Here is a 27,316-nt window from a genome sequence, read left to right on the forward strand (position 1 = left end):
TGATAAAGTGTGAATTCTAGGGATGTGCTATATATAGTGAGCTGGCACTTTTCTACAAAAAGACACATGATTTAAGACTTGCTGGTCCAGATCCTGAACCAAGGTGTAGACCAAAGTGTAAATTTGCACTGCTTCATTCATTACGCTACGTTTGTGTTAATGGTGTTCACATCCTTCAACCTGTGCCAGATTGCACTGAGGCTGCAATCCCAAACAAATTTACTAGGGAATAAGCCCCTTATTGAACACAGTAGGATCTACTTCTGAGTAAACATGTATATGGTTGCACTGCAGATCTTGGTATATGAAAGGTGACAATTTCATAGCTAAAATTGTATTTTAGGTGTTTTTTCCAAGCATTGCTTCATGCAAATATTTAATACTGTACTCGTAGGTTTTCATAAATATGAACTAAAAAACTTTGCTCTATAAGCTGTACTCCCACCCCTTTTTCTCCTCCGATTTCCTTCCCATATTCCTCCCACACCTCTCCTTTCCCCTCCCTTGTGTGCCTTTTCCTTTCTGCCCCCTCCTTCTATTCTGGTTCTTCTTCCTATCATCCCCCCCTTTTCCCCAGATATATAAGAAGTTCAGAGACATACATTTCTTAAAATTCCAGGTTCAACTGAACTTGAAAAAAGTCTCCCTGAGTGAAAGTGAGTCTTCTCTATATAAATGAAGGGAGAAATCCAAGAGTTTACTGCATCTGTGATTAGGCAGCATACCTTCCCCCACAAAACTTCCAAGGCTAGCAGCAAAGACAAGAGTCCCTGCTCTTTTAAATTTAGGTCTTACTTAGTATGTTCAGTTTATTTATATATGTTAAGGTTTCAAAACATGCGACCCATCTGCATGCAAGTCAATGGAGCTTCAGCATGTGACTGAGCAGTGGATTTGGCCTGGGAGGGTTTCTGAGGTGGCAATTTAAGTAGATTCACCTTTGCTGTAACCTGAAGTGAGTTTTGTCTGGGGTATTTTTTTGCTGGGGATACAAATAAGTCTCCACCCCACCTCTAAACTGTAATATTAACTTGCAATGTGGGCTGAGAGAGTAGTACTGAACAACACTGAAGGGTTGTTGTAAGCTAGTCCCCACCCAGCTGCTTATTTTCCTAAATTCACCCTGCCCCTTGCATGGGAGTTAAAGAAAAAAAAGCCTCTAGTGGTTCCAATGGAATCTTTTCTTTCCTTTCTTGAGCTGCTGTGCTAGGGGTGGGGGTGGGAATGGATATAGAAAATCAAGCAGCTAGAAAGGGAAAGTTTAAACATCTCCTACCTGTCCAATCTGGATCAGGGCCCCACATACTTACTTGTAAGTAAGAAAGAAAGAGAGGCTAAGGTACACACTATATATTTAATGTATATTTAGAAAGATATGTAATAAATACTTAGGAAGAGCAGAAACACCCCTCTTTTCTGCTGTATTTTGTTGAGGAGGGGGAGGAACACGCTGGTGCACTGTGCTATGTTAAAATCTTGGATTTCTCCATTTATTTCTATGTGCGAGTATTCTGCCTTGGGGCACATTTCAAAGTATTTTCCTAATGCTTATCAGAAAATTATCAATCCGGACAATGAGAGGGCGTCATTCTACCTTTTTTATATCTATGTGTTTCTTCTTCCTTCCCTTCCCTTTCTCAATGGAATTTAAAAAAGAAACAAATAGAAACAAATTGGCTTCCTAGACACTGTGTTGAGGCTGGCAGCCTGCAACTGTAACTCTAAACTCATTTAGTAGGTAGGGAGTATGTGTCACTGAATTGACCTGAGTCAGTCAGCCAGCTACACTCAGTATCCACCAGCTCCCAAAGGAGGCTTGTCCTGTGGGGAGGAGGAAGAAGAGGCACCAAGAAGACCCTGTGTCCCCCTTCGAGGGCTGCGGAGGGTTGAAGGACTGTTTTCACAGACACGTGCATGCTTTTGCCATATTCCCTCTGTCAAAAGCCTTGCAATCTCTGAGAGAAAGAGCTACAGCTGCTCCCCAGGATCAGCACCCCCATCTCATTCCCCTGCTCTCTTCACCTACCAGCTCTTCACCTACCAGTGCCATTTTGAAGGTGCCTGGGCTACCACAGCCATGCCCCCTCCTTGCCTGCAAACTCCTTCTGAGTCCCTGCCAGTACAAGGGAGCAGCCAGTGGCTTCCTGGTGCCCGTCAGCAGGGGCGCAAAGGGCCAAGGAAGCCCCACATCGCCCAAGACAGGCTGGAAAGGAGGGAGGCCTTCCCTACTGAGCTCTGATGCCTCCTCACAGGCTTAATGCTAGATGGCCATGGGAGCTGCAAGTGGGGTCTGCGGTGAACTCTCCTGAGCATGCAGGCCATGAAGAACTGCCCGACAATGCTGACCCATGATGCTGGCCTTTCTTACACAGGAATTTTATAATAAATCTTATGTGAAAGTCATCACTTGCACAAACAGATATTTTACTCTGTAACCACATAACATACATAAGCTGAGAAGCCTCAGCCCACTGCAGCTTCTCAGCAAGTGCACATGTGAAAAACCCACAAAAACCAAGGAAAAACCCTTGTGTGCAACCATTGCACATAATGATTTCTATACAAGTTCCACGCTCATGTTCTTTTCTACACAGAAGTGGCTTTCATGAAGAATTTAAAAAAACAACATGTGAAGTGGGCTGATAATTCCGGCCCTAATAATACACATAAAAAAAAGGAATTTTAATCTGAATTTGCATTGGATTCCTAGGCTGCTATCAGTTGGAATCATGGGTGTCTGCATGAGCAGTAGACTGGAGACAGCTACACAGAAACGTTTAATCTGGATAACAGGGCATCTGTATCTGGGTCTGCTTAGAAATATGTCCCCAAGTCAATGACATTTTTTCCTCATGTAGGTACGCAAAGGATTTCAGCCTTAATTTCTTTGGACTAGATAACAGAGACTCTATACTGCACACTTTTTACAGGCCAATTCTATGAACCGCTGCAATGAGAAGGGACTATAGCTCAGCGGCAGAGCCCCTGCTTTGCATGCAGAAGGCCCCAGGTTCAATTCCCTGGCATTTCCAGGTAGGGCAGGAAAAACGCCTGCCTGAAACCCTGCAGAATCACTGCACTCACTGTTGACAATGTTGGGCTAGAAGAACCAGTGGTGTGACTCAGTATAAGGCAGCTTTTATGTTCCTAATAGGATCAGGCATAAGGGTCCTTGCAACAGCATGCCATTGAAACAGCCCCTGCATCAGTCTCAACAGACGCAACTGCATCGAAGCTGTTCTGTTTCTCCTGTGAGCACGGTTGTAATACAAAAGAACAGGGGCAACTGACTGCCCCTTTAGCTCCAATTTATAGGCTAATTTGTTAGCCCATGAACCAGGAAAAAAGCTTATGTAATCCTCTTTATGAATACCTACAATGACACTTTTGTGGAAGCAGGTGAAGAACAGTTTTTATACAAATGGGGTTTTTTCCCCATTCAGTGAAACGGCTCCAGAAAAAAAAATTGTCCCACACTATAGTGGAACAGAGCATCATAAAGGGTAAGACTACATAAATTACAAATAAAACATATATATAAAACTTGATCATAGCACAAAACATTCTTTTAAAGGTAATACTTACTGTGCGTTATAGTGCAATGCCTTTTTAAAAAACAACGTCCTGATATTTTAATTTGCACGTCGCTTGAGGCATTCATATATGTACAATCCTATCTAAAACTACATGAATCCTGACATAGCTAATTGCACTGTAGATTGCCTTCAGTTGCTTCGGAAGTAAAAGATCTCATTTAAAGCCATAATCTCTTCTACTTCAATCAGCATTTTCCAATTAATTTTACTTTGCAATTAAGGCGCATTTCTGCATAACAACTTATGTTCTCTATACCCAATAACATCACTGCTGGTATTTACAAACTTTAGAGGTTCCCAATGTTTTGCCTGGGACTAGCCTCTTTATCCATCTCTCAAAAACCCTAGGGATGGAATTTGCTGCCCTCATCTGGTGTGGCCAGCTGGCATACTCTCGTGCGCTCCATATTCTGCATCACTCACTAATCCTCCTCCATCCTTGTACCCAAAGCCAGTTGTAAGACTGCCAGCCAGTTAGGAACATCAGAAGCTGCCTTATACTGATTCAGACCATTGGTCCATCTAGCTCAATGTTGTCTCTAAGTATGTATGAAAATTTCGTTTAGCTTCAAAGCCCCAAATGTGAGCACATGTCTGCCAAAACGTTCACGAATTGCCAGTCATGTGCTTGTGCTCAATTTGCACAACTTTCCCAGTTTGATTTTGTGCAAATTTCCAAATTTGTGCAAATTTCCCTGCAGGTGAATCAGCCCCACTTTTGTCTATGGAGGAAAGTTGTGCAAATTAGGAAATTTTCACAGATTTGGGAAAATCTGCACAAATCCCACTTCAATTGCTGCTCGATTTGCACAATTTCCACATTTGCGCAGAGCAAGTAGTGATCACAAATGGAAACAGGAATTGAGCATGAGATGGGCAATGAGACAATGTTTGGAGAATCCTAGCTATCTTAAACATGGCTCGTTCACCCATCCCTAGTTGTCTCCACTGACTGGCAACAGCTGCCCAGGATCTCAGACAAAGGTCGTTGCCATCACCTGCTACTTGATCTTTGGAGTTGCCAGGGATCAATCATGGGACCGTCTGCATGGAAAGCAGGTACTCTACCATTGAGCAATGGCCCTTAATTTTTGTCCCCTGGCTTCTCTTGGGTAAGCATCTTTCAAAAACCATTTGTTTACATGTCTGTAATGGTGATGTGCCTCACAATTCTATGGGCTGGAGAGCTGCCTCTTGCATTTGAACCCCCCCCCCCCAGTGGATTGTTTGAGTTTTGTGGCACCTTAAAGATCAACAAATTTATTCTAGCATAAACGATTTTAAGTGCCAGGCAGGTTTATGTGGATGGAAGAGGTCCTTACACTAGTTTCATCCCAAGACATTTCAGACTTTAAAGGTTAAAAGCAGAACCCTGAATTGTGGTTTGCAAACAGATCCCCCCTCCCCAAAACACACACACACTAGTGCATCTGTTGAAGGAAAATTATATTTCTCCAGCACTCAGATCACAATATCTCTCCCCCATTTTCAAGCACAGCTATCAAGTATGACTGCTGTATGCACAGCGATCCAACTATGGATGTGTACTAGCTGGTGTCTGTGACATCAATGGTGATAACCAACACCAAAAAGTTCTCCCATACCTGCAATATGTGTTTGAATTTTTATTTTACTATTAACATTCATTTTTAAAGTCTATATCAAAAATATAAATACAAAAAAACAACCACCACCCTCAGATTGGGGCCCTGTACAATGTCCACCCCACCCCTGCCAAAGAAGCTAATGAAGCTCTATTAGCTTCTATACAGGAGGGAAACAATTCCTGAAAAACACATCTCTAAATAAAAGCATGGCAGAAATGTCCCACTATTCGTGGAATATACTCCCGTTGGTAGTTGCTCTAGACTAGGAAGATGTTTACACCCAAAAAAGATGTAAAAGAGATAGCAAAAAGGAATGCCACTTGCACCAAGCCTTATTCACCAACCACATGAGGGGATGAGATCATGTACAATTGTAATGCTGTTGGGTTAGTATAAGGTTAACAGTAATTTTATTGAGAAAAGCCTTCTTTCCTCATCTGGAAATGTAATTTTTAATGCACATCCATGTCATACTGAGCTTTTATAATTCTGTATTTACCTGGTCTCCAAGAAAAAACAAATCTTAAAAGTTATAGGAATAAGCATACAGACATACCATGTCTTCACTTTCAAACTGTACATTGTACTGTCCTGAATCCTCTTGTGCCGGCTTTTGAACAATGTTTCTGCAGACGAGCCATATGGTCAGACTGGCAATGAACACACCGATATCAGGAACAAAAATTCGTATCCCATTGCCAGCGTCCGCCCCTTTGACACTGTATAGAAATGAAAGAGGGGAGGAAATATGTCAGTTCTCATTTAATTATTCAAACCTAGCTCAGTAGTAATGTTTTAATAGAAGAAAAAACTGGAGATGGTCATGCATTACTCTTAGGGATTTTGCAGCTGACTTTTGGTCTTTGCTTCTTCTACTAGAACATATAGCTGAGAAGGGCATAACTATAGCTAGCAATAAGAGACTATACTAGTCTTAAAGGGCTGATTCATATTTTACCTTACTCATTTACACAGGTGGTCCTGACAATTATTGAATGCATACTGAGAGGAACCGAAGAAGAAACCTGCTGGATCAGACCAAAGAACAATCTAGTCCAGCATTCTGTTCATAAAGTAGCCAACCAGAAGCCCTGGGACCAATGCATTGAGGAAACCAATATGGTGACCAGAAGTTGCCTTAATGAGAGCTCTGCTTTTGCTGCCACACAGCAGTAGCAAAAAGTTTTCCAAAGAACAAAAGACAACCAGAGGCAGCCTTGAAGTCTACAACCACAGCAGTGACTAAAATGTGAAAAAAGGTGACGTGAGGACAGGGCAGGGAAAAAGGGTGGACTTGGGCCCTATGCAGGAGGGGGAAACACCATCACAAGCCATAGTTTGTCCATTCAGATGACATTATGACAAACCTATTAATATTTGCAAATCATGGCTTGGCATGGCAACCAAACTGGGCCATTATATTTGCTCACATGAGGGCACAGGAAAATATGAAAGAAGGAAAGTTTGAAACATAACTTCCATCATGTCTACATTTTATAAAGAAAACATGGGGATATATAGACTAAAGTTATGCAGTGCACTGGCATTTTGATAAGATTATTCCACTATGAAATTGCTTTTCAAATGAAATATATAGAAAAGATATCCTCAAAATTTCATGTTTTACTAGAAGCTCATCTTCATAAACATTTTATTTGACTAGGCCACTGAACCACCATTTCTAGAATAACCCCAGTAGCAATTAAGCATTAAGTATTGACAAGATAGTATGTTCTGCTAGAATTCTACTGGATCTCATTACTCCCGCCAATAGAGTCATAAATGTATAAATATGCCAGATTGTGTACTCAAGTGGAAACAGTGGAACAAGATGCAAGACAATGAATAACCATAGCCATTTGTGTCAAGAGGAGTTTTTGTGTCAACTTCAGCATTTAAAGCCAGGTTGAGACAAATTCAGATAACTATTCCACCAATGCACTGGTTCAATCCGATAAAGAACAACTTTTAAAATCACATTTGAAATTAATGAGGAATTCACAGGAGCAGTTCTTGGTGGAAGTATAGTCCTAAACTTTCTTTCTTGAGAATGACTTGGGAATGGGATACTCCAAAAAAAGGAAGGAGAAAACTGATCATGATATGCAATTTCACTTTGAAAAACTGATGACTTGTGCCTTTCTCACAGGCATTAGTCTTGGAGGTTCATGAACATGCATTACATAACAATTACTTATTTTGAAATACTACAAGGTAGTACTTTTTACAAGTACAACACCTAATAAGACATCCTGCTAATCTTAACAACACCTTTATTGCTAGCTGCATTACACATCCCTAGTTTTCTAAATTGGCATTCCAGAGACTAGAGTATCACTTGAGAACATAAGTATGTTGTGGAGCATATGGTGAGTACATCCAATGGATATTAATAAGTACATTTCTTAGGGCAAAGGATTTTAATAGAGCACTGACAAATTAGCTGACAAACCTCTAAGACTGAAATCACTATCAGTATATCATTGTACAACTGATCCTAAATTATCTCAACAATATGTTAATAATTATGCTATACCTGCTCACCATATAGTATAATATAATATAATATAATAGTCAATATAAAAGCTGTACAGTGGTTATTAATTTGGGTCCGGTTAATACCAGTAACATATTCCAAAGATTAACACAGAGGCATTCAGGTCTACAAAAGAGCAGAGAAAAAAAAGGCTCTTCTGTCTTCAGCTCTAAATTACTCTTCTAATTCTTTTGTAATCCTGGTGTTTGCATGCATGCTGAAATTGTTTGTGCATACATGACCAGCCCTACCAAGCAAAGTGGAGGTGGTCACTTGAGCTAGCTGTTTGGGGTGTCATGAAATGGCAGCAAATTATTATTTAATTTATTATTGTTGCATTTTTACTACCTGGGAGGAAAAAAGATATTTGTGGGGTTTTCTGCCTCAAGTGCAAAAATAACTTGGCTTGCCTTGAGTCCTATGCACCTTGACTTCATTTGCTACTTTGTCTCAGACAGCAAAATGTCTAGAACCAGACCTGGCTGAAGAGGTCTATGAACTTTATGCTAGAGTCACTCCTAATGCCGAATGGGCAAGCCTTTCAATTTAAGGTTGGTGTGCACACTCAGTTATATGAATGATTTCAGCAGAGTCTTTAAAAATATCTCATGTTGTACTCAGGGTTTCATCTTGGTGTGTACATGTGCATATCCTGCTAGGATTAGATCTATCTGCAATCCTATACTTAAGTTACTCCACTGTGTAGGGATAGTATTCACTTTATTAATCCTCTGTGCTATCAACGCACAGTGCTATACCAGCAGAGTATAGACACTTTGGACAAGAGTGGATACTACTGCCAGGAGAAAACTTACACTGGCAGAAAACTGCCAATGCAATGAGCAAGAACTAGGTGGAGTGGGTAGGGGGGAGAGGGACAGACGTTGCAAGGAGTCCTATGTTTACTCGGGCATCAGTCCTGCCTTCTGCGATGGCACAGCATTCTGTCTATAAAAGAGGTTACTTAACACATTCTCACTGGACTCAGCCTAGACGACTAACCCCACTCCTCCCACTCTGCTGCCACAGTCACAATTCAGGAAAAAATTCTGACTAACCCTACGGCCAAATGAGGCACACATTCAGTGGTATGCAAGACCCATTCAGGGAACAGATATCCCATACTGTGATGTGCCACATCAGGCTACATTACTCTGCCCCCATGTCCATAAAAGTATGGACAGACAAGTGAAGACTGTGGTGACAGAGCACTTTTGAAGAAGAAAAGGGAGGGTCCTGTGCACAAACACCACACATCCATCAGCCACGAGAAAGCAAGCTAACACTAAAGGCAGATTAATAACAGTTCTCTTCTCACAGTGCCTATTGGTGCCCTGCTTCAGGATACTAGACAGATACTTGTCTGAATCCTGACAAATCCTGACAACGCAGTATAGTACTGGGATCATCATTCAAACCCTTCATTGCATCATAACAAGATGATAAATACTTCATATTAATTTGTGATACTGCATTGTAGAAAAAGTTTGGTCAGCTGAAGGGGAAAATCAGAGAAGTATAAAATGTATACTATAAAAAATATTTGGCACAGACTTTAGCAAGCATAAAAATTCCAAGTCTCCTGAAGTATATGCAAAGCCTTAATAATCATTCACATATTTTGAAATCAAATGCACATCTCACTTTTGCTGGACAGTTACATTGTGGGGGGAGAAAAAACTGTTTGGCAAACTGTTCACCCACATATCAACCCAACGTTTGCCAAATGTTTGCTTTCCAAACATCATTATGCAGAGCACTGCTATTTAACAACTTGAATGCATGTGCCAAGGTTGGCAGCCTCATTACTGACATAAAGCATGCAACGTTTATTGGTCTGTGCTGCATACAAAGACCAGACTTGTGCCAAATGTAAATCTGGACACTCCCCTCCATGCTATTTCTTATGCCTCATTTGTTTTCGATACAAGCCAAATTAGGTGTTCAGTGCACTGCCCAGAAATTAAAAAAAAATGTGGACCTCATGCTGGGCACTGATTGCCCTACCACCAAATCCTGGAGAACCTAATGTCAGTCCCATGTTCTGTGCAATATCTGTAGCTGTGCACATACTTCTCTGCTTATTTATTGTTGATGTGCCAGCGGTGTGCAGGTAGAGATACAGATGCAGAACTAAAAACAAACCCTGCACAAATGTTTCATGGGGAGGGCCCATCGTCTCAGGCAAAGTAGACAGGAGAAGTAGAACTGGCAGAGTCAGATGACAAAACACATTTATATTTATAGTAAAAGCTCCTGAATGGCTGGGTATTCTTGGGAGAAAAGGAGCAATGGGGTGGGCAGTGGGGAGAGAGACAGAGAGAGAAGCAATAGTTTAGTAAGAGATTTGAAAACAGATATTGTCAAGGCACTGATTACAGAAAGCAGTTTCAAGGAAAGAAGAAGGAAGGGGGCAAAAGTGACAAGAGCCAAAACCTGGCTGGAGCAGGCCACCATTGCCACATCCTAAGAAGAGGCCAGGCCTCAAATGAAAAGGGCAGAAGGTATGGTCAAGTCACAGGGGAGAACATTCAAATCTTGGTGAGTGCTATCAGTGTGAGGAGTGCATTTCTCCTGAGACTTACAGCCTAGTGTATGCCAGAGTTTACAAAGTTATGGCAGTTGCCAGCCAACATGAGAAGCAATTCTATACCAGATAAAGATCAAAAGCAATTTTATATCAGATGCAGTTACGGACTTGGACTTAGTTGAAAAGCCAGTTATTGTTCAGATTCTCCTGATGTGGAAGATAATCCTTTTGTCTGCTGATAAGCAGTATTTGTTCTTGCTAAGATATTGGAAGCACTTTTTGATCTAAGGATTCAAGGACCTTGGCTGGGCTAGGGGTGGGTGTGCTGAAGGTACCTAGCAGATCCAGAGGCAAAGCCTAGTCCAAAAGCTCTCTGTTAACCTAAATGGCACAGTCTTACAAATCCCCTGCCATCAACCAGTATATTCAGACTTAATATTAGGACCACACTGATCAACTTAATAAAATCCAGACTATGGATGCACAGCAGCCAATCTAAACGGAAATGCTTTGTGGAGTGATTTGGGCAAAATCTGCATCTTCACAGAATCGAATTAGCTCTTTCCATAGTACACGTGGTGCTGTATTCCTCCACTTTTGAAGTGCATACAGGAACTGAAGCTGTATCAGTTGGGGTGGGGTGGGCAAGTCCCGCCGCAAGTAGAGATGAACGTCAGCAATTGTGTAGGTGCGGGGCAGCCAATGAGCGGGGCAGCCAACTTGCTCCCCCTCCCTCACATGTTCAACCAAGAGCAATGCAGGACTTGCTTATGAGTAGATGATCATGGCAAACCCTGTATACCCCCCCCCCCACACACACACACATTTATGAGGCAGGCAGGCAGGCAAGCAGGCAGCTACTGCTGCCCAGAGACTGAGCAGAACGAGTGGGAGTGCAAGAGGCGCTGAAAGCAAAGAGCATTGAGCTGGCAAGGAGCGAAAGTGATTAGCACGTTGTCTTTGATGTATATTAACTGCCCAATCAACAGCACCCCCCCCCCAACACAGGCTCAATGAAGTGCTTCCAAATATATGTTCATGACAATCACCCACCCTGGCATCCACCCTTTCTTTGCTGCACAGCTTCGAATCAACAGGCATCCACCATTTATCAGCTGCTCTCCTTCATAGCTGCACAGTTTTAAAACAGCAGTGCTGGCTCCCATCTCCACTCCCAAGCTGAATGACTATTTAAAGTGAGAGGCAGCAATGTGGAACTGAAGGAAATGAGTTAGTTCCAGGTAGACATGTTTACCCCTCTGCTCTCCCCATGCCTCCGCCCCACGCTACTTTCCCTTCCGCCAATCAGCACTGCTTCCACCAGGCTATGCCGAAGCCAGCTGAGGTCACACAGACTCCTGAAAAGCAGTGAAGCCACTGTGATAGGAAAATCTGACACAAAATGAGCTTGGGGAAAAAACCAGATTTAGGGCAAGGAACGCCAGGCTAGCTATGGAGAGTAGTGTGTGTCAGGGTGGAAACTGAGCCCAGAGAGCTTCAGAGCAGTTTGGATTCTGAGGAACAGCTATCCATGGGAGAGGGGCCAGCTCATCCCTCACAGGCTCAGCACCTGGCAGAGATTCCTCCTGCCAGCATTCCAGAGATAGAGAGCGACCCGGGTAGTGAGGGAATGCGGAAGGGGGGCTTCTTAGATGCTCGACACAGACGCAAAGAGCGACGAGCGATGGAGGTCACGGAAAGGAGGCATAGCACCCGTTTGGCGCGCAAGCAATGGCCGCCTCCCATGGACCCAAGGGAAAGAGGGAGGATCTCTCCCTAGCCCATAAGTTCTGGGTCTTCAAGTGACTCTCTTTCAAACGGGGATCAACTGACTACTTGAAACTTAGGCTACCCTACTGTTCCTTGCTTTAGTCGCTGGTGATTAGCATCTGAAAGCGTCATTAAGTGTCTGTGTCTTGAGTTGGCTATTAGAATCTACTGGGAGAAGCTGCCAGAGCACTCCTGACAGTGTGCATCATCTGACACTATCAATTTGGGGATGAAGTAGAACCAGATAAAAGCCCCATGTAGATGGGGGCCTAGGACTATTTTATCAAACATTCTATGACACATCTCTGAAGTGTAGTAAAATTCCCCTTAGTGAGAGGATACAAATGACTAAGCTCATCTCATGGTAGTTTGGTTGTCTATATGCATTTCGAAGCTGTGCCATAAGCATAGAGCAGGAACTAATAAAATGCATACAGAGGAAATAATCCAAGATGAGCCTAGCCACAGAATGCTAATCACCACACATAATCACACTAACATATACAGTATATAAAGAAATTAAGCAGGAAGAATTGGTCTAGTAAACACTTGTCCAGTTCTACAAATAGGAAACACTGGAGCTGAGAAATGTCCGGTCTAAGTCCATGCAGAGAATCCATGGCAGAGAATTCTTAAGCCAAAAACATCACCACCAAGGTCACTGAGACTGAAAAATGTGTAGTCAGTCAATCTACAACAGGTAATTCTAAGCACAAATAAAGTACTCTGTCATATTGACATGGACTCTCACATGGGAAGAGAGGCAGAAAGCATAATGCAGGCTTAGTAACCCAAGTATAAAATAAAATAATAAACTAAATATCTCGCTGTGATTGCACTCTGTGTCAGCAGCACTTGAAGCAAAACACCAAAGGCTGGGGCCCAGTACAAGTGATCTTCTCCTTGTCAGGTTGAAACAGTCAGCTTGAAGGACCAGGCAAGCTGGCTTTTAACCACACATGCTTGCATGACACACATCCTATTGCAACAATTGTGCGTGTGTGTTTGCGTGCAATTTTCCTCCGTACAATCTTCCTCCTTATGTTTCTGACAACTAGCCATAAGGTGGAGAAAAAAGGGTGGAAGACATTTTTCTTCAGCCTATTAGAAACTCTAACTCCATATTTGATGCTGGATCTGATCAAGGATGAGAACAGGTTGAGCACAAAAATTATGTTGAAAATTCCCATTAGTAAAATGTTTGGAGACAATGGTTTTGAAGAGATCATGTCCGTCTACTTGCAGGGGCAGTGCTATAGTATAGGCAAAGGGGGCTGCCATGTTCACTGCCTGCCAGGTGGCCCTCTTAAAAGCTCCTGGCTTCCAGGACTTATACTGAGCATGCTTGCTCAGTATGTTTCCCCTATTACCTGACTCACCAGAGGAAACAGGCAAGGTCTCTGGGGCTGTTCACACAACACGCTAATCCACACTCAGTGGTTGAGCATGGGCTGTTGTTGAACTGTGGGGTGTTTGCTGAACTGTGGGTTAGCGTGTTCTCTGACCTCAGGACATTTTCTACAGTGTGGCTTGTTAACCACTCTGGTTAACAAACCATGGGTTCTCAAGGTGATTTGTTCAAGAAAAATAAGCCATACTGTATAGCTAACAAGCCACCTGGAGGAAAATGTCCTGCATTCAGACAACATGCTAACTCATGGTTCAACAAACAAGCCATGGTTCAGCAACAACCCACACTCAACCACTGAGTGTGAGTTAGCATACTGTGCGAACCCAGTCAGTGAGGAATGCTCTGCCTTCTGCCCCAAAAAGGGGAATAGTGGCTTCTCTGCATCTGCACAGGAACAATTGTTTATATTTGAAAAAAGGGTGTCCATGTAGGGATGCAATGGTTTCCAATAAATGATGATGATGATTTTATGTGGCTGTGTGGATCCCCCTTCATCCCATATTTTGGACTCATGATCTTAAAGTCTCTTGATTCTCTGTGCAATGGGAGTTGTTGCTAGAACAGGAGAATGTGGGTCAAATAACTGCCTTTGTATGGCTGTGTGGATTCCACTCCCACCCCAAAATTTACACTCATGACTTTAAGGTTCATGTACCTCAGTTCATGTGCTCCTGTCTGTGGTATGGACTGCTGGGAATTCAAAAGACTGATCCACCTCTGGTGACCCCTGGGCTCAGCTCCACCAGCCTCACTGGCCATCAGCTGCTACTGCCTAATTGAGGAATGGACAAATGTCCATAACATTTTCACATGTGTTTACTCAAATGTATTCCATTGTTTCCACAATAACTTGGGTGTGTTTTCTTTTTTTAAAAAAAAAATCTGCATGAAAATTCACTTTTAAATTGTATTTAAATACATATTTCCTCTCATATATGCATGTCTAAATATATACACATCTCAAATATGCATTTTAAAATGCAGTCTGAAATGTTTTTGAGCAGAAAGCTGCCTCGAGACATCTGGAGAGTGCAAAAGCCAGTAGATAAGCAAGTTCTCATCTGCATATTAGTCTGGGAAGTACATATCAGGTCAGTTCATATCAAAATTCCTCAAACATCCCTCTAGTTGACTTTGCTGGTTTCCCTCATCTCTGACTGGGACCTCACAATCACTAGAGAAATTAACAGCAGGCATGGATACACTATAAGCAATTCTATGCCATAGCAATCTTCTCTGGGAAGCAAGTGTCCAAGTCTGGAGGTGTACTGCTAATGTAAAGAGAGTGATCTGCTGGAGGGAACCAAGTGAGATTATATTGTTGATACATTAATGAAACATGAATTATTTGCAAGACTATATTATACCACACACATATATAAATGCACAGGGCGTTTCTGTTGTTGTTTCTCAGAAACCTTGGCCATGTTATGTAACCACAGTATACTAATAGGTATGATAATCAGTGTTTATTCTTTGTGCTCCAGTTGTTCTTTGAAGTCCCTTTATGATTTATTCATCAATAAAAGACAGAGAACAACAAAATTAAAAAGACAGAGACAAACTTTGAACGTATACAGGTTGCAGCACTTTGGATTAACTTGCAATGCTACATTGCTCTCTAGATTCAAACAAAGGCCAGTTCACGTGCTGCTGCTGGTAAGTGTACCACTATATGTTTCCCAGCTACTGGTGTCCACAGGAGGTTAAGATGTGCCAAGAAAAACACTGGCAACAGTCAAACAACACTGGCAATAAAATAGCATGTATCAGATATTTATTTCTGACCAAGACGCTGAATTAAATGGCATGAGAAAAAGCTGAAATTAATTTAGCTGAAAAGAAAATAAGCACACTGAGCAGCAGAACCAGCATCACTTAGAAATCCTATGGAAATATTTTGCCAAATGCTCTACTAGCGAATGAAGAAGGGCAACGTTCTGTAGCGGAGCCTCTTCCTATTACATAAGTGTGATGGAATTGCTGTACTGTATTTGATTAATGCTTCATCTAGTCTAGTGTGTGGTATCTGCCAGTAACAATCATCTAATTCTTCAAAGTTACATAGAAACTTGTAGCAAAGTTAACACATGGAGAAAGTTAATTCTATTTAGCTTTGCCACTTAATGGAATGGAAGCACTGAACTTTAAACTATTTTTGTCAGTAGCTGAAGTTTCATATTTGACTTCCACATTAACTTAAATCACATAAATATTTACATAAATATGTGTAAATAACTACAAAAATGGTAGATGACAAGCTCCATCTCCAGAATATGCATAACCTTTCTTGGTGCCATTTATTGCAGGATTCTGTGCATGCATGAGTGCAAGCATATGCATAAAAGGCTCAAAATAGAAGTTTAACATCAGGAAACATGGCAAAATATTGATAAATACCTGGCAGTAACTGAGAGGATCACATTTTCGCAAAGTGTCAGTATTTCAAGAGAACAAACATCTCCAAATATTACACACTACTGTAATAGATTTGGACAGTGGTATGTGTGGCTGAGTTGGTGCCAGAAAATAAAAGGAATCAAAAGGATATCAATGGTGGACATAAGCATTTTCTCAAAAAGAAAGAAAGAAAAAACAGACCAACAAATATTCACTTGATTTGCAATCAGTTCTTACAGTTCCATATGGTTAATCATATGGCTTAATCTTCAATTAATTACTTAAAGTTGCCAGTTGCATCTTAGGAGCTGTTGCAGTAAATCAGTATTTGTGAAGCTACTGTCACTTCATTAACTCTGGTCATATGACAGCCTTCCTATTTTATCAAGTCTGTCAAATTGGTGTAGCTGTGTAAGCTGGCTGATGGAAAACAAGTCACCTCTATCAGAACTAGTACAGCAAGGAGACAGGATATGATGGGGCAGGTTTTTGAATTACTTTTTAGTTGGCTCATATACATTTGCAGACCTACTTTATGGGTTTGTAACTGACACTCAGCATATAGCATTGAACCTCCTCCACTCCATGATACCGTAGCTACATTTTCTATGTAGCACTGACTGTGTTACAGTCAACTCTGCTACGGCGCCTCTACAAACACGAACGTCACACACAAACAATATCAAGTCAAAGGGATGCTCCTAGAAATGAAGGGCTGAATTTCCCCTGAGTAGATCAAAACTGCCTTCAGAGACCTGACTCCTTAAAACAGGGGTGTACAACTTGTGGCCTTCCGGATGTTTTGGCTTTCAGCTCCCATGATCCCTCACCAGTCACCACTGCCTATGCTGGCTAGGGCTGATGGAAGTTGTAGGTCAAAATTTCTGGAGGGGTACTAGTTGCCCACCCAGCTTTTAAAGAAGGGTACTGTAGTAAGAGCTCACTGACAGAGAACCAAGTTATGGGCTGTTTTGCAAACTCTACAAGTACAGCGAGATGCACAATGTAAGTGACACATATTGAGCGCCAAGGTTTTTGTCCTTAGACATGCTGTAGCTCTCTTCGCAAAAACATTTCTTTATGTCATCTAAAATGATGCATTATGAATCTGGGCTGTTAAGCTAGCATTTCTCAAGAGCTAATATTTCTGTTTCACTTGGCAACTTATGTACTATGTTTAAACTAGTAATGTCAAAAAAACATTAACTGACTTTAATACAAGAAATACAAGAACACAGAAATCCCACATCATTTAAATGGGTGAAAGACATTTCTAGAAAAGAAGTTTTAGAGGGGTTCTGATGACCTTCCTGTTTATATTCCTATAATCCCACTTGCTATAAACATTATATCCCATGCAGAAGTTCTTCCCAATGGCCTCTGGATTTTTTAAAACTGCATAGTCATTTTACACGTCCCTTTTAATTATCCTATGATTGTGCAGCATGTATAGTGCTGAGTGGTCTCATGACTCATCTGTGTATAAACTTGCCAGGATATCACTCAATCAGTTTAAAAACATCTTAATTTAAACAAGGGGAAGTCAGTGTACATGACATAGGCTATGATCCTAAACAAATTTAAATATGCAGTTTCCCTAAAGTCAGTGTAAAGGGAAGTAGAGAGAAAAGATCTTTCTTTCTATTACCCGTAGAACACTCAGAAGATGTGATGCCCTGCGTGTCTGCTGATGGCCTCGACTTCCTATGCAAAACCCAGTATTTTACCATGCTAACAGCCTTGGGTATTTTAGCTTAGGGATGGCAAGCTTTTTGCCCCCAAAGGTGGGCCGTGTGACAGGAGTCACATGCCAGCCTGTGGTGGGTGAAGCCTAGGATCCCCACATGTAGAAGCTGAAGGGCTGCCCCAGAAGGTGCTCCTGCAGCCCTTTTCTAACCTCCTCACGGGACCTAACGGAGTGGCTTCACTGCGGGAGAATATATCCCTCTCCATATATATGTTCTATGGGACAGGGGAGAAAGAGGCTGCAGGGGCAGATTCTGAGGGTGGGTGTGAGGAACATAGCCATCACTGCTCTTCCATGAGGGCTAGGGTCTCTTCCCCAAGTTTTTGCTTCCGCTGTGATCTCCCCAATGCAATCTAATAGAGCAGCTTTGCTGCATAAGATTGTTGCCGGGGGAAAGAATTGCTGCAGATTTCTTTTGGAAAAACTCTGGTAATTCCCAAGTTAATACAAAGTTTCCTAGACCTCACCCATCTCTACTTAATACTGAGTAGACAGTTCTAGTAGATCCCTCAATGCATGCAAAACGTTAGGCTCATCACTGCAGAGGGGAAGAGAAGAGAAGAGAAGAGAAGAGAAGAGAAGAGAAGAGAAGAGAAGGTCCATTCAACTCAGAAGCTTTATGTTGCCTCATCAGGAACTGGCTCATAATTTAGTGTGATTAATGTAGAAATACATTTAAATTTCATGACAACAGGAAATCTTAAGTGAAAAGATTTGAAAGATTACCCATTGGCGGATGTTTTGAAACTGTGGAACTTCCTTTTCCCTGAGATTCAGCAAAGTCCAAGCGTCTTCTGGATTCCATTAGATCTTTCATAATTCAAGCACTATTTCTGTAGTGCTTCAAGTATGGTGGACAAGGTATAGAGTGCTTAATAAAATCCCCTAATCTTAGTCAATGCACCCCTGGCCCCCACCTCCTAAAAACACAAACAGTAAAAACAAGGGGCCATCACAAAAGGTCAAGGGAACAGGGTTTCTCCCCCTATAATTTGAGGATTGATATATGGTCTGGATTTTTTCAACAAGTGGTGGGGTTTTAATAATTTCATAGCAGTACTTTTGTGAATGTAACATAGTCCAGTGCCTGCAGAGACTGCTCACTACTCATAGAAACAGGAAAAGAGCTACACTAATATAAGTACAACAGAGTTCTTTTAAATGATGTCACATCATATTATATAAATGTTGAATAGGTAACATGTTGGAGAAGGAGCATACAAGAGCAGCACCTTATTTGGGTTGAATTTTGATGGCCATGATTAGGTCTCTTAAGAGTTTGGGATCCATATTTAGTTTGTAGCCTGATTTAATCTGAATGTATATTTGTTTGTAACCTGTAATCCACCCTAATCCCAGTGGTTAGGGATGGAAATACATTTCACTGAAAGCCATCAGTTCCTATAAAAACAATTGCCTACAAATGAACGTGTGACAAGCAATTTTTTAAAACCCCTCAGTGGATACTGGTGATGCCGTCAGTACCAGCAAGCAACAAAGAACTTTTTTTAAAAAATGGGAGGATGGCAGCATGGGACTGTCGGCCCATACCTGTTTTTTCCAACAAATTTATTTTGAGACAGTTGGCTTGTTGGAATTGGGCCAAGTATTTCTCCCTTAATTAACTAACAGGTGGCCCCTTTCTCATTCCAGCCTAACCAGCAGCAGTTTGCTGTGTAGTTCGAGAGCCAGTGTGGCCTAGTGGTGAGAGTGTAGGACTGGGAGCCGGAAGATCCAGGTTCCAGTCCCCACTCGGCCATGGAAGCTCACTGGGTGACTTTGGGCCAGCCACAGACTCTCAGACCAACCTACCTCACAGGCTTGTTGTTGTGAGGCTAAAATGAAGAGGAGGAAGATAATGTAAGCTGCCTTGGGTACCTTGTGAGAGGAAAAAAGGCAGGATATAAATATAATAAATAAATAATATAATATATGTTTTCCACTTGACTGGCAAGTCACAAGCAGGATTTGTGTCTCCTTTGCCCTCCTCCTTTGGCTAGCCCTGATAAACGGTAGCTGGCTGGATATGTTATCGTTCCAGACCCTGGCTCCCCTCCTGACATCCGGGTAGAGGTATGTGAGGTATTCTCTGATGACAGTCACAGGAGAGTAAGTTTGGAGTCCGTGCAAGTTAGATAGTTTAAAGGCTTTGGGGTTTTTTCTGTTTTCTGTATCTCTGTTCTCCTTTTATCTCTGTAAAAGCTCTCTTGATAATAATTCCAAGTAATAATTCCCAGTTTGGATGGGAAGTGTGTGATGAGATTTCTGACCAAGACCCCCTCGGTTAGGTGTTTTCCTCTCCCCATGTGGCCTAACCACTCAAGAACATTACCAAGGCATTTGATCTGGGCCCTGAAAGGGGGGAGTTGCTGCATAAGGTGGCTCAATTAAGCTCCATCTCCATCAAGGGGGGGGGGGATTAAAACTCTACACTAATTTTTAAAACGTCCTACTTTCTGGATGCATTTTCATAAGAAATTTCAACTATTCTTTATTCAATTTATATAACCTAAGATAGTGTCCCTCTGGCTTTAGGAAATCATACTTCTCTTCTAAAAGGCAATGGTTGGAAGGCACAAAATCTGCCCGTTTGAAGCAGAAGGAACTGTGCAAACCACTGATCGGCTAGGTGCCTATATGACAACCCACCCCCTCCCCAGAGCAGAGTTTCTGCTTCAAACCAGTATTTTAAAAATAGAAATAAAAATACATTAATGTATGATTGAATGAATAATAATAGAAATAACATGTATAACATTAAACAGCAATTTAAAAATAAACAAAAAAGGTAGAGAGACCATCAGAAGCATGGGGAAGAGACCAAGCCAGTGAGAGAAAAAACATAAGCTCTGAAAGCATGAACCTGACTTAATTGGTCTTCAGAATATGAGGTAAGTTTCCCTAAGGAGGTTCTGACACATGTATATTTAATTTGAGGACACACTGCATCGTAGGCTTAGTAGTCTTAAAATATATCTGTCACCTAAGAAAAAACAGAAGCGAAATGTTCACAATTTTACATTCATACTTGGGCACTGCAAGCTAAACTGCAGCAACATTTATTCTGAACTGGATTGTTGCCACACTTCAAGACTGCACTCAGAGATAGATGTAAGAAAAATGGGACACTTATTGCATCCAAAGGAACCAGAAGCTATGTTAAATAATGCTGGAACTATTTGTAGTGTGTGATTTGTTATTATTATGCTTCTGATTTTTCTGTTTTTCTCCACAAATAGCTTTTTCTTTAAAATATTATCACTGGGAATGTGATTAAGGGTGATTAATTTGAGACAGGCTCTTAAATTCTCTGCTAATCAGTTACACTCTCTCAGTAATTTGGAATAAGTCCTGAAGGGAATTACAGCACACCTCCTCTAAAACTCTAAAAAGCTAGCAAACCTATGTACGTACCCCAGGTTCTAGTGACAGTAACAATTTGGCCTCACCACCATACCAAATATGAGTAAAGATTCACACCATAAATGCAAGTCATAATGAAATAACTCCAGATTATGATAATACAACAGTATCCCATCTCAACTGCCAACATTCTCTGAAACTGTGCATGTAAAAGATTGTCATAAGCATGATGACTTCAACATTGTGTTGCAGTTACCTTCCTTACACTTTCTCAGAAAACAATCAATACTTTTGCAAGCTTTATTTAAATCTATGAAAGCCAGATACATTCCATTTAACTGAGAAGTCTTTATGCAAGCCATTTCCTGGAGACTGAGCTGTTTTTCTCAAGCTCCCACATTTAAAAAATTCTAATGTGAAAAAAAAGCATGCTGAACTCCCCAAAAATTTTTACATAATGTAACTTAAAGTTTTGTAATTTATGTAACTTAAATTTTTGGTGTCACTATTAGCCAAGATTAGAAATTAAAACAATACTGCCCAGAACAACAATAAGCTGCAGAATGTTAGTATCTAATCACAACATGACTTGGGCCCCATCTACATGGCGCCCGACTTGTCCATCGCATTGTTGGAGCTGTGCAGCTCCTGTGCTGTGGATGCTCAACAAGCTAGATATACAGGGCGAGTTGCCACACAGTTTTGCTGCAGCGCAGGAGTCTGGCGAGTGCTGTCACTGCCGTGAGCAACTGCATCCCTCTCTGTCAAGTACCAGCAGAGGGATGCAGTCGCTCTCGGGCGGCGGCACAAAGCACCGCTTCCCTCTCCCATCGCAACTGTGCCCCTCTCAGCTGAGCACCGCACAGAGAGGGGCACAGTTGCTCTCAGCAGTGATTATTGCTATTCACACCACGCTGAATTGTGCTGGGCTTTTAAAAACAGTGTTCACTCTGAATCCACCACACATAGACAGACAGAGAAATACAGATTTTAAAGAACACAATCGGAAATAAACCCTGCACCATAGCTGCTACTTCTTGAAAACAGCTCCCTTTCTCCCACTTCCTCCCTGCACTGCTGCATCTTGCACAGCATGAAGCGCCACTTCCCTCTCCCATCGCAACTGTGCCCCTCTCAGCTGAGCACTGGCAGACGGGGGCGCAGTTCCTCTTGGCGGCAGGATGAGAAGTAAGAGGGAAGAGAAAGAGGGAAGAGAGGGGAGGAGGAAAAAGGCGTCACACTCGCTGCCCACCCTGCATCCACCACAAACTGCAATGTCACCCCGAGGGATGGTTAGACAGCGCACCCCGCTGTGGTGAAGCTGCAGCAGCCGAAAAATTCAGAGGAAAACTACGCCTTGGAAATCCGCATTTTCCAGCAGAAACCACGGAAGACTGCGAAGTGGCGAGTGCATCGTCTGTGCCGAGAGACATCGACTCACACCGATCCCGGAGTAAAAGCCGGGTGTGGATGAACCCTTGGAAAGCTTAGTTGTCATGAGCCACCCTGGAGTCCATCGGTAATTCAGACTCAGTGGCTGAGAGATCAGTTGTGCTGACGGAGGGTGCATTGGGCTCAAGCACTGGCACTGAACCCGAGACCCCCCAGGACTGAAATGCCAGACATCATAGCCTCAAGCCCAGTGCCTGCAAGGGGCCAAGATACTCACCTCCAATGGCTTACACTCCACAGTGTCATGCGCCAAGACAAGCAGCATGCCTGGCATGAGCTCATAGAGAGACAAGGGAGAGCCCGAGGCCTACCCCTTTAAGGCTGTCTACGTTTCAAGGAATGGAACTCCAGGGGGTTCTGGGTGTCAAGATATAAAAGCTGTCAGTCTGGTCCCACATGTGGTTAAAGCAAGTTGCTCCCTAGGCACTCTCCTTGGTACTGTAACGATCAGCATGCCTTGCTGCCCTTGCCCCATGGTGCCGTGTGAGCTCCCCCTCAGAACCAGAACAAGACACTAGTATTTTAATGGAGCTGCATTTACTGAATTGTGATCCCATGAATTAGAACTTCTGGGTTTTACCTTTCTTCCTGTCCATTTTAGCCACTTTGAAATGACTTTGTAAGATAGAATGCTCTTTTTCCTTAGGAGCTCAGTTCTTCAGGTTTCAAATAGGGATGCTGGCGCCAATTTCCTAGGAAAACTTACTTGATCTGCACTTCCCAGACTTATTTTTGAATGGGAATGTGGTTCACCTGAGGAATCTACAATGGATTGTCCAAAAACGTTTTAGAGCTGTGTTTTAAACCCCTTTCCCCCTTCTTTCTTTAAATGCCAAGTGCAGCTGTTGCTGAGCACACTGAAAATTGGGGCTGCAAAAACAGAACAAGAAGATGTCTTCTGCCATTTCCCCCTTTACTATGTCCGTGTACCAAAAACAAAAAGGATGTCTACTCACATGGGTCCATGGCGGCCGACATCTTTCTTCTCATACAATGCAAAGGCACATCATCACCCCCATGGTGACCCAGGGGCATGGAGGGGGGTTTCAATGTGTACAGCAGCAATCATACTTGCTCGCTGCTCCAAGCAGGTGTTAACTCTTTAAAGCAGGAGTGGGCAATCCTCCAGATGTTGTTGGACTGCAACTTGCCATAGCCCTAGCCAGCAGTCTAAAACATCTGGAGGGCCACAAGTTTCCCACCCTTGGTTCAAAGAAAGAAGAAAAAGAAGGTTAAAAGGCAGCACTCAGGCCACCTTGGAAAAACACCTTCAGTCATCTGGATGTATTAGGCAACAATCCATGAATCCATGAACTGTGAATGTGTCAGTTTAGCATTTACTAAACATCAACAGTATGCTAGCAAAGACACATAATTCTTTCTCACAATGATCTTATTTAGGTAAAAGAAGACTAACAGGAAGGAATTAAATTGCAGCTTTCCTCTTGTAGGAAGCTAGTTGTCATTTCAGACACACCATTTCAAACACCTTTAAAAGACTATGTCAAGACTTTTAAAATTCTGAGTGCCCAAGGGTACAATCCAATGCATGTTTAGACAGAGAAAAGTCCTACAACTTCCAGCATTCCCCAGACAGCCCTTTCTAACTTTTAAAATAGTATGCATTAAAAAAGGACAAATTCATGAAACTCTTTTTGCAGATGAAATAATCTAATACAGATTAATAATAATCACCATAATACAGGGGCTGAGCTGGTTTTTTGCTGCAATGTAGCACTGATACAGAAATGAGGAAGATTAAAGAGAGACTTCTTTCCCTAACCACTTGGTAATTATCTCCAGAGGACTGACCTTAAACCATTTTGAATGAGTTTATTTTCAAGAAGAAAATAAATGTTATCTTTTGAGAACTTCTTGGAGCAGAGAAAGCACGAATGAAACCATTAACTTTATTTCAAGATATGGTTTGTCTGCAAATTCCCCTAAATGTAAAAAAAATCTGCAACAGCAGCCCGGGAGACAATGCGTCATCAGCCATAGCTCAGTGGGAGAGCATATCTTTGCATGCAGAAAGTCCTAGATTCAATCCAGGATATCTCCAGGTTGTGCTGAAAGACTGCTATTTGAAACCCTGGTGAGCAGCTGCCAGTCAGTGTATACAATACAGCGCATGATGAACCAAAGGTCTGACTCAGTGTGACAGCTTCCTGCCTTCATATAACAGAAGCCAACCATACCAGATTTATATTCTTCTTCTTGTGACAATCAATTCTGATTAAGCTTAGAAGAATAAGTTATACCATCACTACAGCATTTTACAGAACATGTGGCTTCTCTTTTAGGTCTGATTAGGCGACCAAGATCTCTAGCCTATCATTTAATCACATATTAAAAAATGATTAGATCCAATTTCTATTCTCTTTGAAGATTAAATATACAATTTCCATGCTGAAAATTAAATATGCAATTAACGTATTTTACTTACATTTAAATTAAATCTGATAGCATTGTGGTCACTGTTGCCAACTGGTTCAACTACACTCTCACACTAAATCCTGGACACCACTCAGGATTAAGCCCAAGGACACCTCCCTCCCCTCTGGTCGGTTCCATAACCAACTGTTCTAGAGCACAGTTGTTTAGAGCATCTAGAAATGCTACCTGTTCATCATGACCAAAACATGCATTTACCCAGACTTTGTGAGGGTAATTGAAGTCACCCACTACTACAACACTTTCACCTTTGGATACCTCATTGATTTCATTCTCCATCTCAAGATCACCTTGAGCATTTTGGTCAGGTGGGGTGATAGGATTTCCCCACTACTAAATATTCCTGGGCGCCTGTTGTCGCCCACCATGATTCTGTGGAGGAACCTACCCCTTTAGAAATTTCTTGTTTCTTTGACACTATGCCATTTTTGACATACAGAGCAACAACCTCAGTACACCCTTCCCTGCCCTTCCTATAGATTTGGTATCCAGAGATGACCGGATTGCACTGGTTCTCTCCATTTCACCAGGTTTCCCCAACTCCTGACGGATTTCCCCCAGAGGTCAGTCTAAAAGCTCCTATGCCACCTTTTGTACATTAAGTCTAGTTCCTTTCTGGTTCAAGTGGAACCCATCCATTTTATACAGCCCCAGCATGTCCCAAAATGTTCCCTAGAACCTAACAAATCTAACCCCCTCCTAACTACACCACTGACTCATCCACACATTGAGACACCTCAGTGTTGCCTGTCTAGGTAGTTCTGCACATGGATGCAGTAAGATTTCAGAGAAAGCTACACTGGGGGGCCTGGCTTTCAACCTTTTACCTATCAACTTACATTTGGCTTCCAGGACCCCACAACATTTCCCTATGCCATTAGCACTGAAATGTATGCAGACTGGTTATCTACCAGGCTATCTAAATAACACATGACTTTCGCAGCCTTCACAGAAGGCAGACAAATTACCACGCTGTATGCACATCTATCACAAATCCAGATGTCTATGTCTCTAATGACTGAATCGTGCAATGCCGTTAGCTCCTCGCCCCCTAGAGACATATCCTGGGGCAAGAGGTTATCTGTTCATCCCCCAGAGAATGGGTCCCTTCTAAAGGAACACTTTGCTCTTCCTCAGAGCAATGCCCTCCTTCCCTGAGACTTTTATTCACCACGGCAGCAGAGACACTGTCACCTTGGCAGCCACTCTCATATCCCCAAAGGCCTCCTCCACCAACCTTTCTGCCTTTCTCCGTTTCTCCAGGTCAGCTACCTTGGCATCAAAAGAACAAGCTTGTTCCCTGAGAGCCAGGAGCTCACTGAACTGAGCACACACCCATAACTTCTGTCGAGCAGACAGGCAGTCATACACCTGACATTTTGTGCAATACACTACATAGCCCCCACAACCCTCCTGGCTTCCTACATTCATAGGTGCTTTTCTTTATTCATTTGTTTAACTGGATACCAAGTTATTTAATATCAGAAGCAGGGACGGGACAGCTACCCTGGTCTCCTCACCCAGTTACTAAACTCAGCATAGGTGCTTAGCTCACCTATCTGCTTCACTAACAATAATATTTTTATTGCCTTGATGTTCTGGCACTGGGGCCAAGATACTTTGTCAGCGGGGATTCCCTCTCATGCTTGCTTATTTGGCTAGCCAGCCTAAAAAGGCTAGCAAGTGCTGAGTTCTGCCTTTCTTTCACTGTTGAGTTCCTACTGACTCCTAGTAAGCTTCATGTTTTCTTTTTGGATTGCATCCTCATCTACTAGCTGCACTGATCCACGGATGCTTCATAATTCCCAATCAGATTTAGAGACAGATATTCCTGACTAATCAGGCCGAAGTCTCCTCAGGAGTGGAAGGAATACCAGCCTATTGGCCTAATTCCTGATAGCATATAAAACACTTTCATATATGTTACTTCATTCAATGTGTACCTTATTTCAGAAATGGACCTTATATACCATAAGTAAAAGATCAAACCAACAACCATATTTTAAAATTTAATACACTTGTATACACATCTAGTTGTAGAAATGGGTGCTGTATATAACCAAAATTGACAGTGAACACGTGTTTACTACTACTCAACATTAAAACCCCACATTTTGGAAAGTTAGCTACATACTTATTGGCATGTTTATACTGTAGGAATATATTCATGTTTAACAACTGGCATTACTTCTTACTTTCATTGTTAGTATTTTTCTCTTAAGGTGTTGAATTGAAATTTTACTGATTGGATGTTGTAGCATTTTTATTGTTAAATGATTCTTCATGTTGATTATTTTGTTTAAATATTATTGAATTTTCTTTGTCATGCTGTCGTTTGCCACTTTGGGCTTCCATATTAAAAGGAAAAGCAGAGAACAAATATTAAATTAAATATGTCAGTAAACAGAGAACAATGGCATTTATATGAACAGGTACACGTACAACTTGGC

At 42.0% G+C, this 27,316-nt stretch overlaps 1 protein-coding gene across 1 annotated transcript in view; it reads right to left on the reverse strand.

Annotated features, from left to right (window-relative positions):
- The window catches only part of PIEZO2 (piezo type mechanosensitive ion channel component 2), a 373,451-nt gene that overhangs the window by 163,888 nt on the left and 182,247 nt on the right, over nucleotides 1–27,316 (reverse strand). Inside the window, exon 5 of the mRNA XM_084849861.1 lies at nucleotides 5,760–5,922. Coding sequence (XP_084705987.1) covers nucleotides 5,760–5,922 — 163 coding nt within the window. The remainder of the gene's footprint in view (nucleotides 1–5,759; nucleotides 5,923–27,316) is intronic.

The sequence above is a fragment of the Heloderma suspectum genome, chromosome 4 (assembly GCF_057233095.1).
Source record: "Heloderma suspectum isolate Gila_16-S chromosome 4, 16-S_ref, whole genome shotgun sequence".
Lineage (NCBI taxonomy): Eukaryota > Metazoa > Chordata > Lepidosauria > Squamata > Helodermatidae > Heloderma > Heloderma suspectum.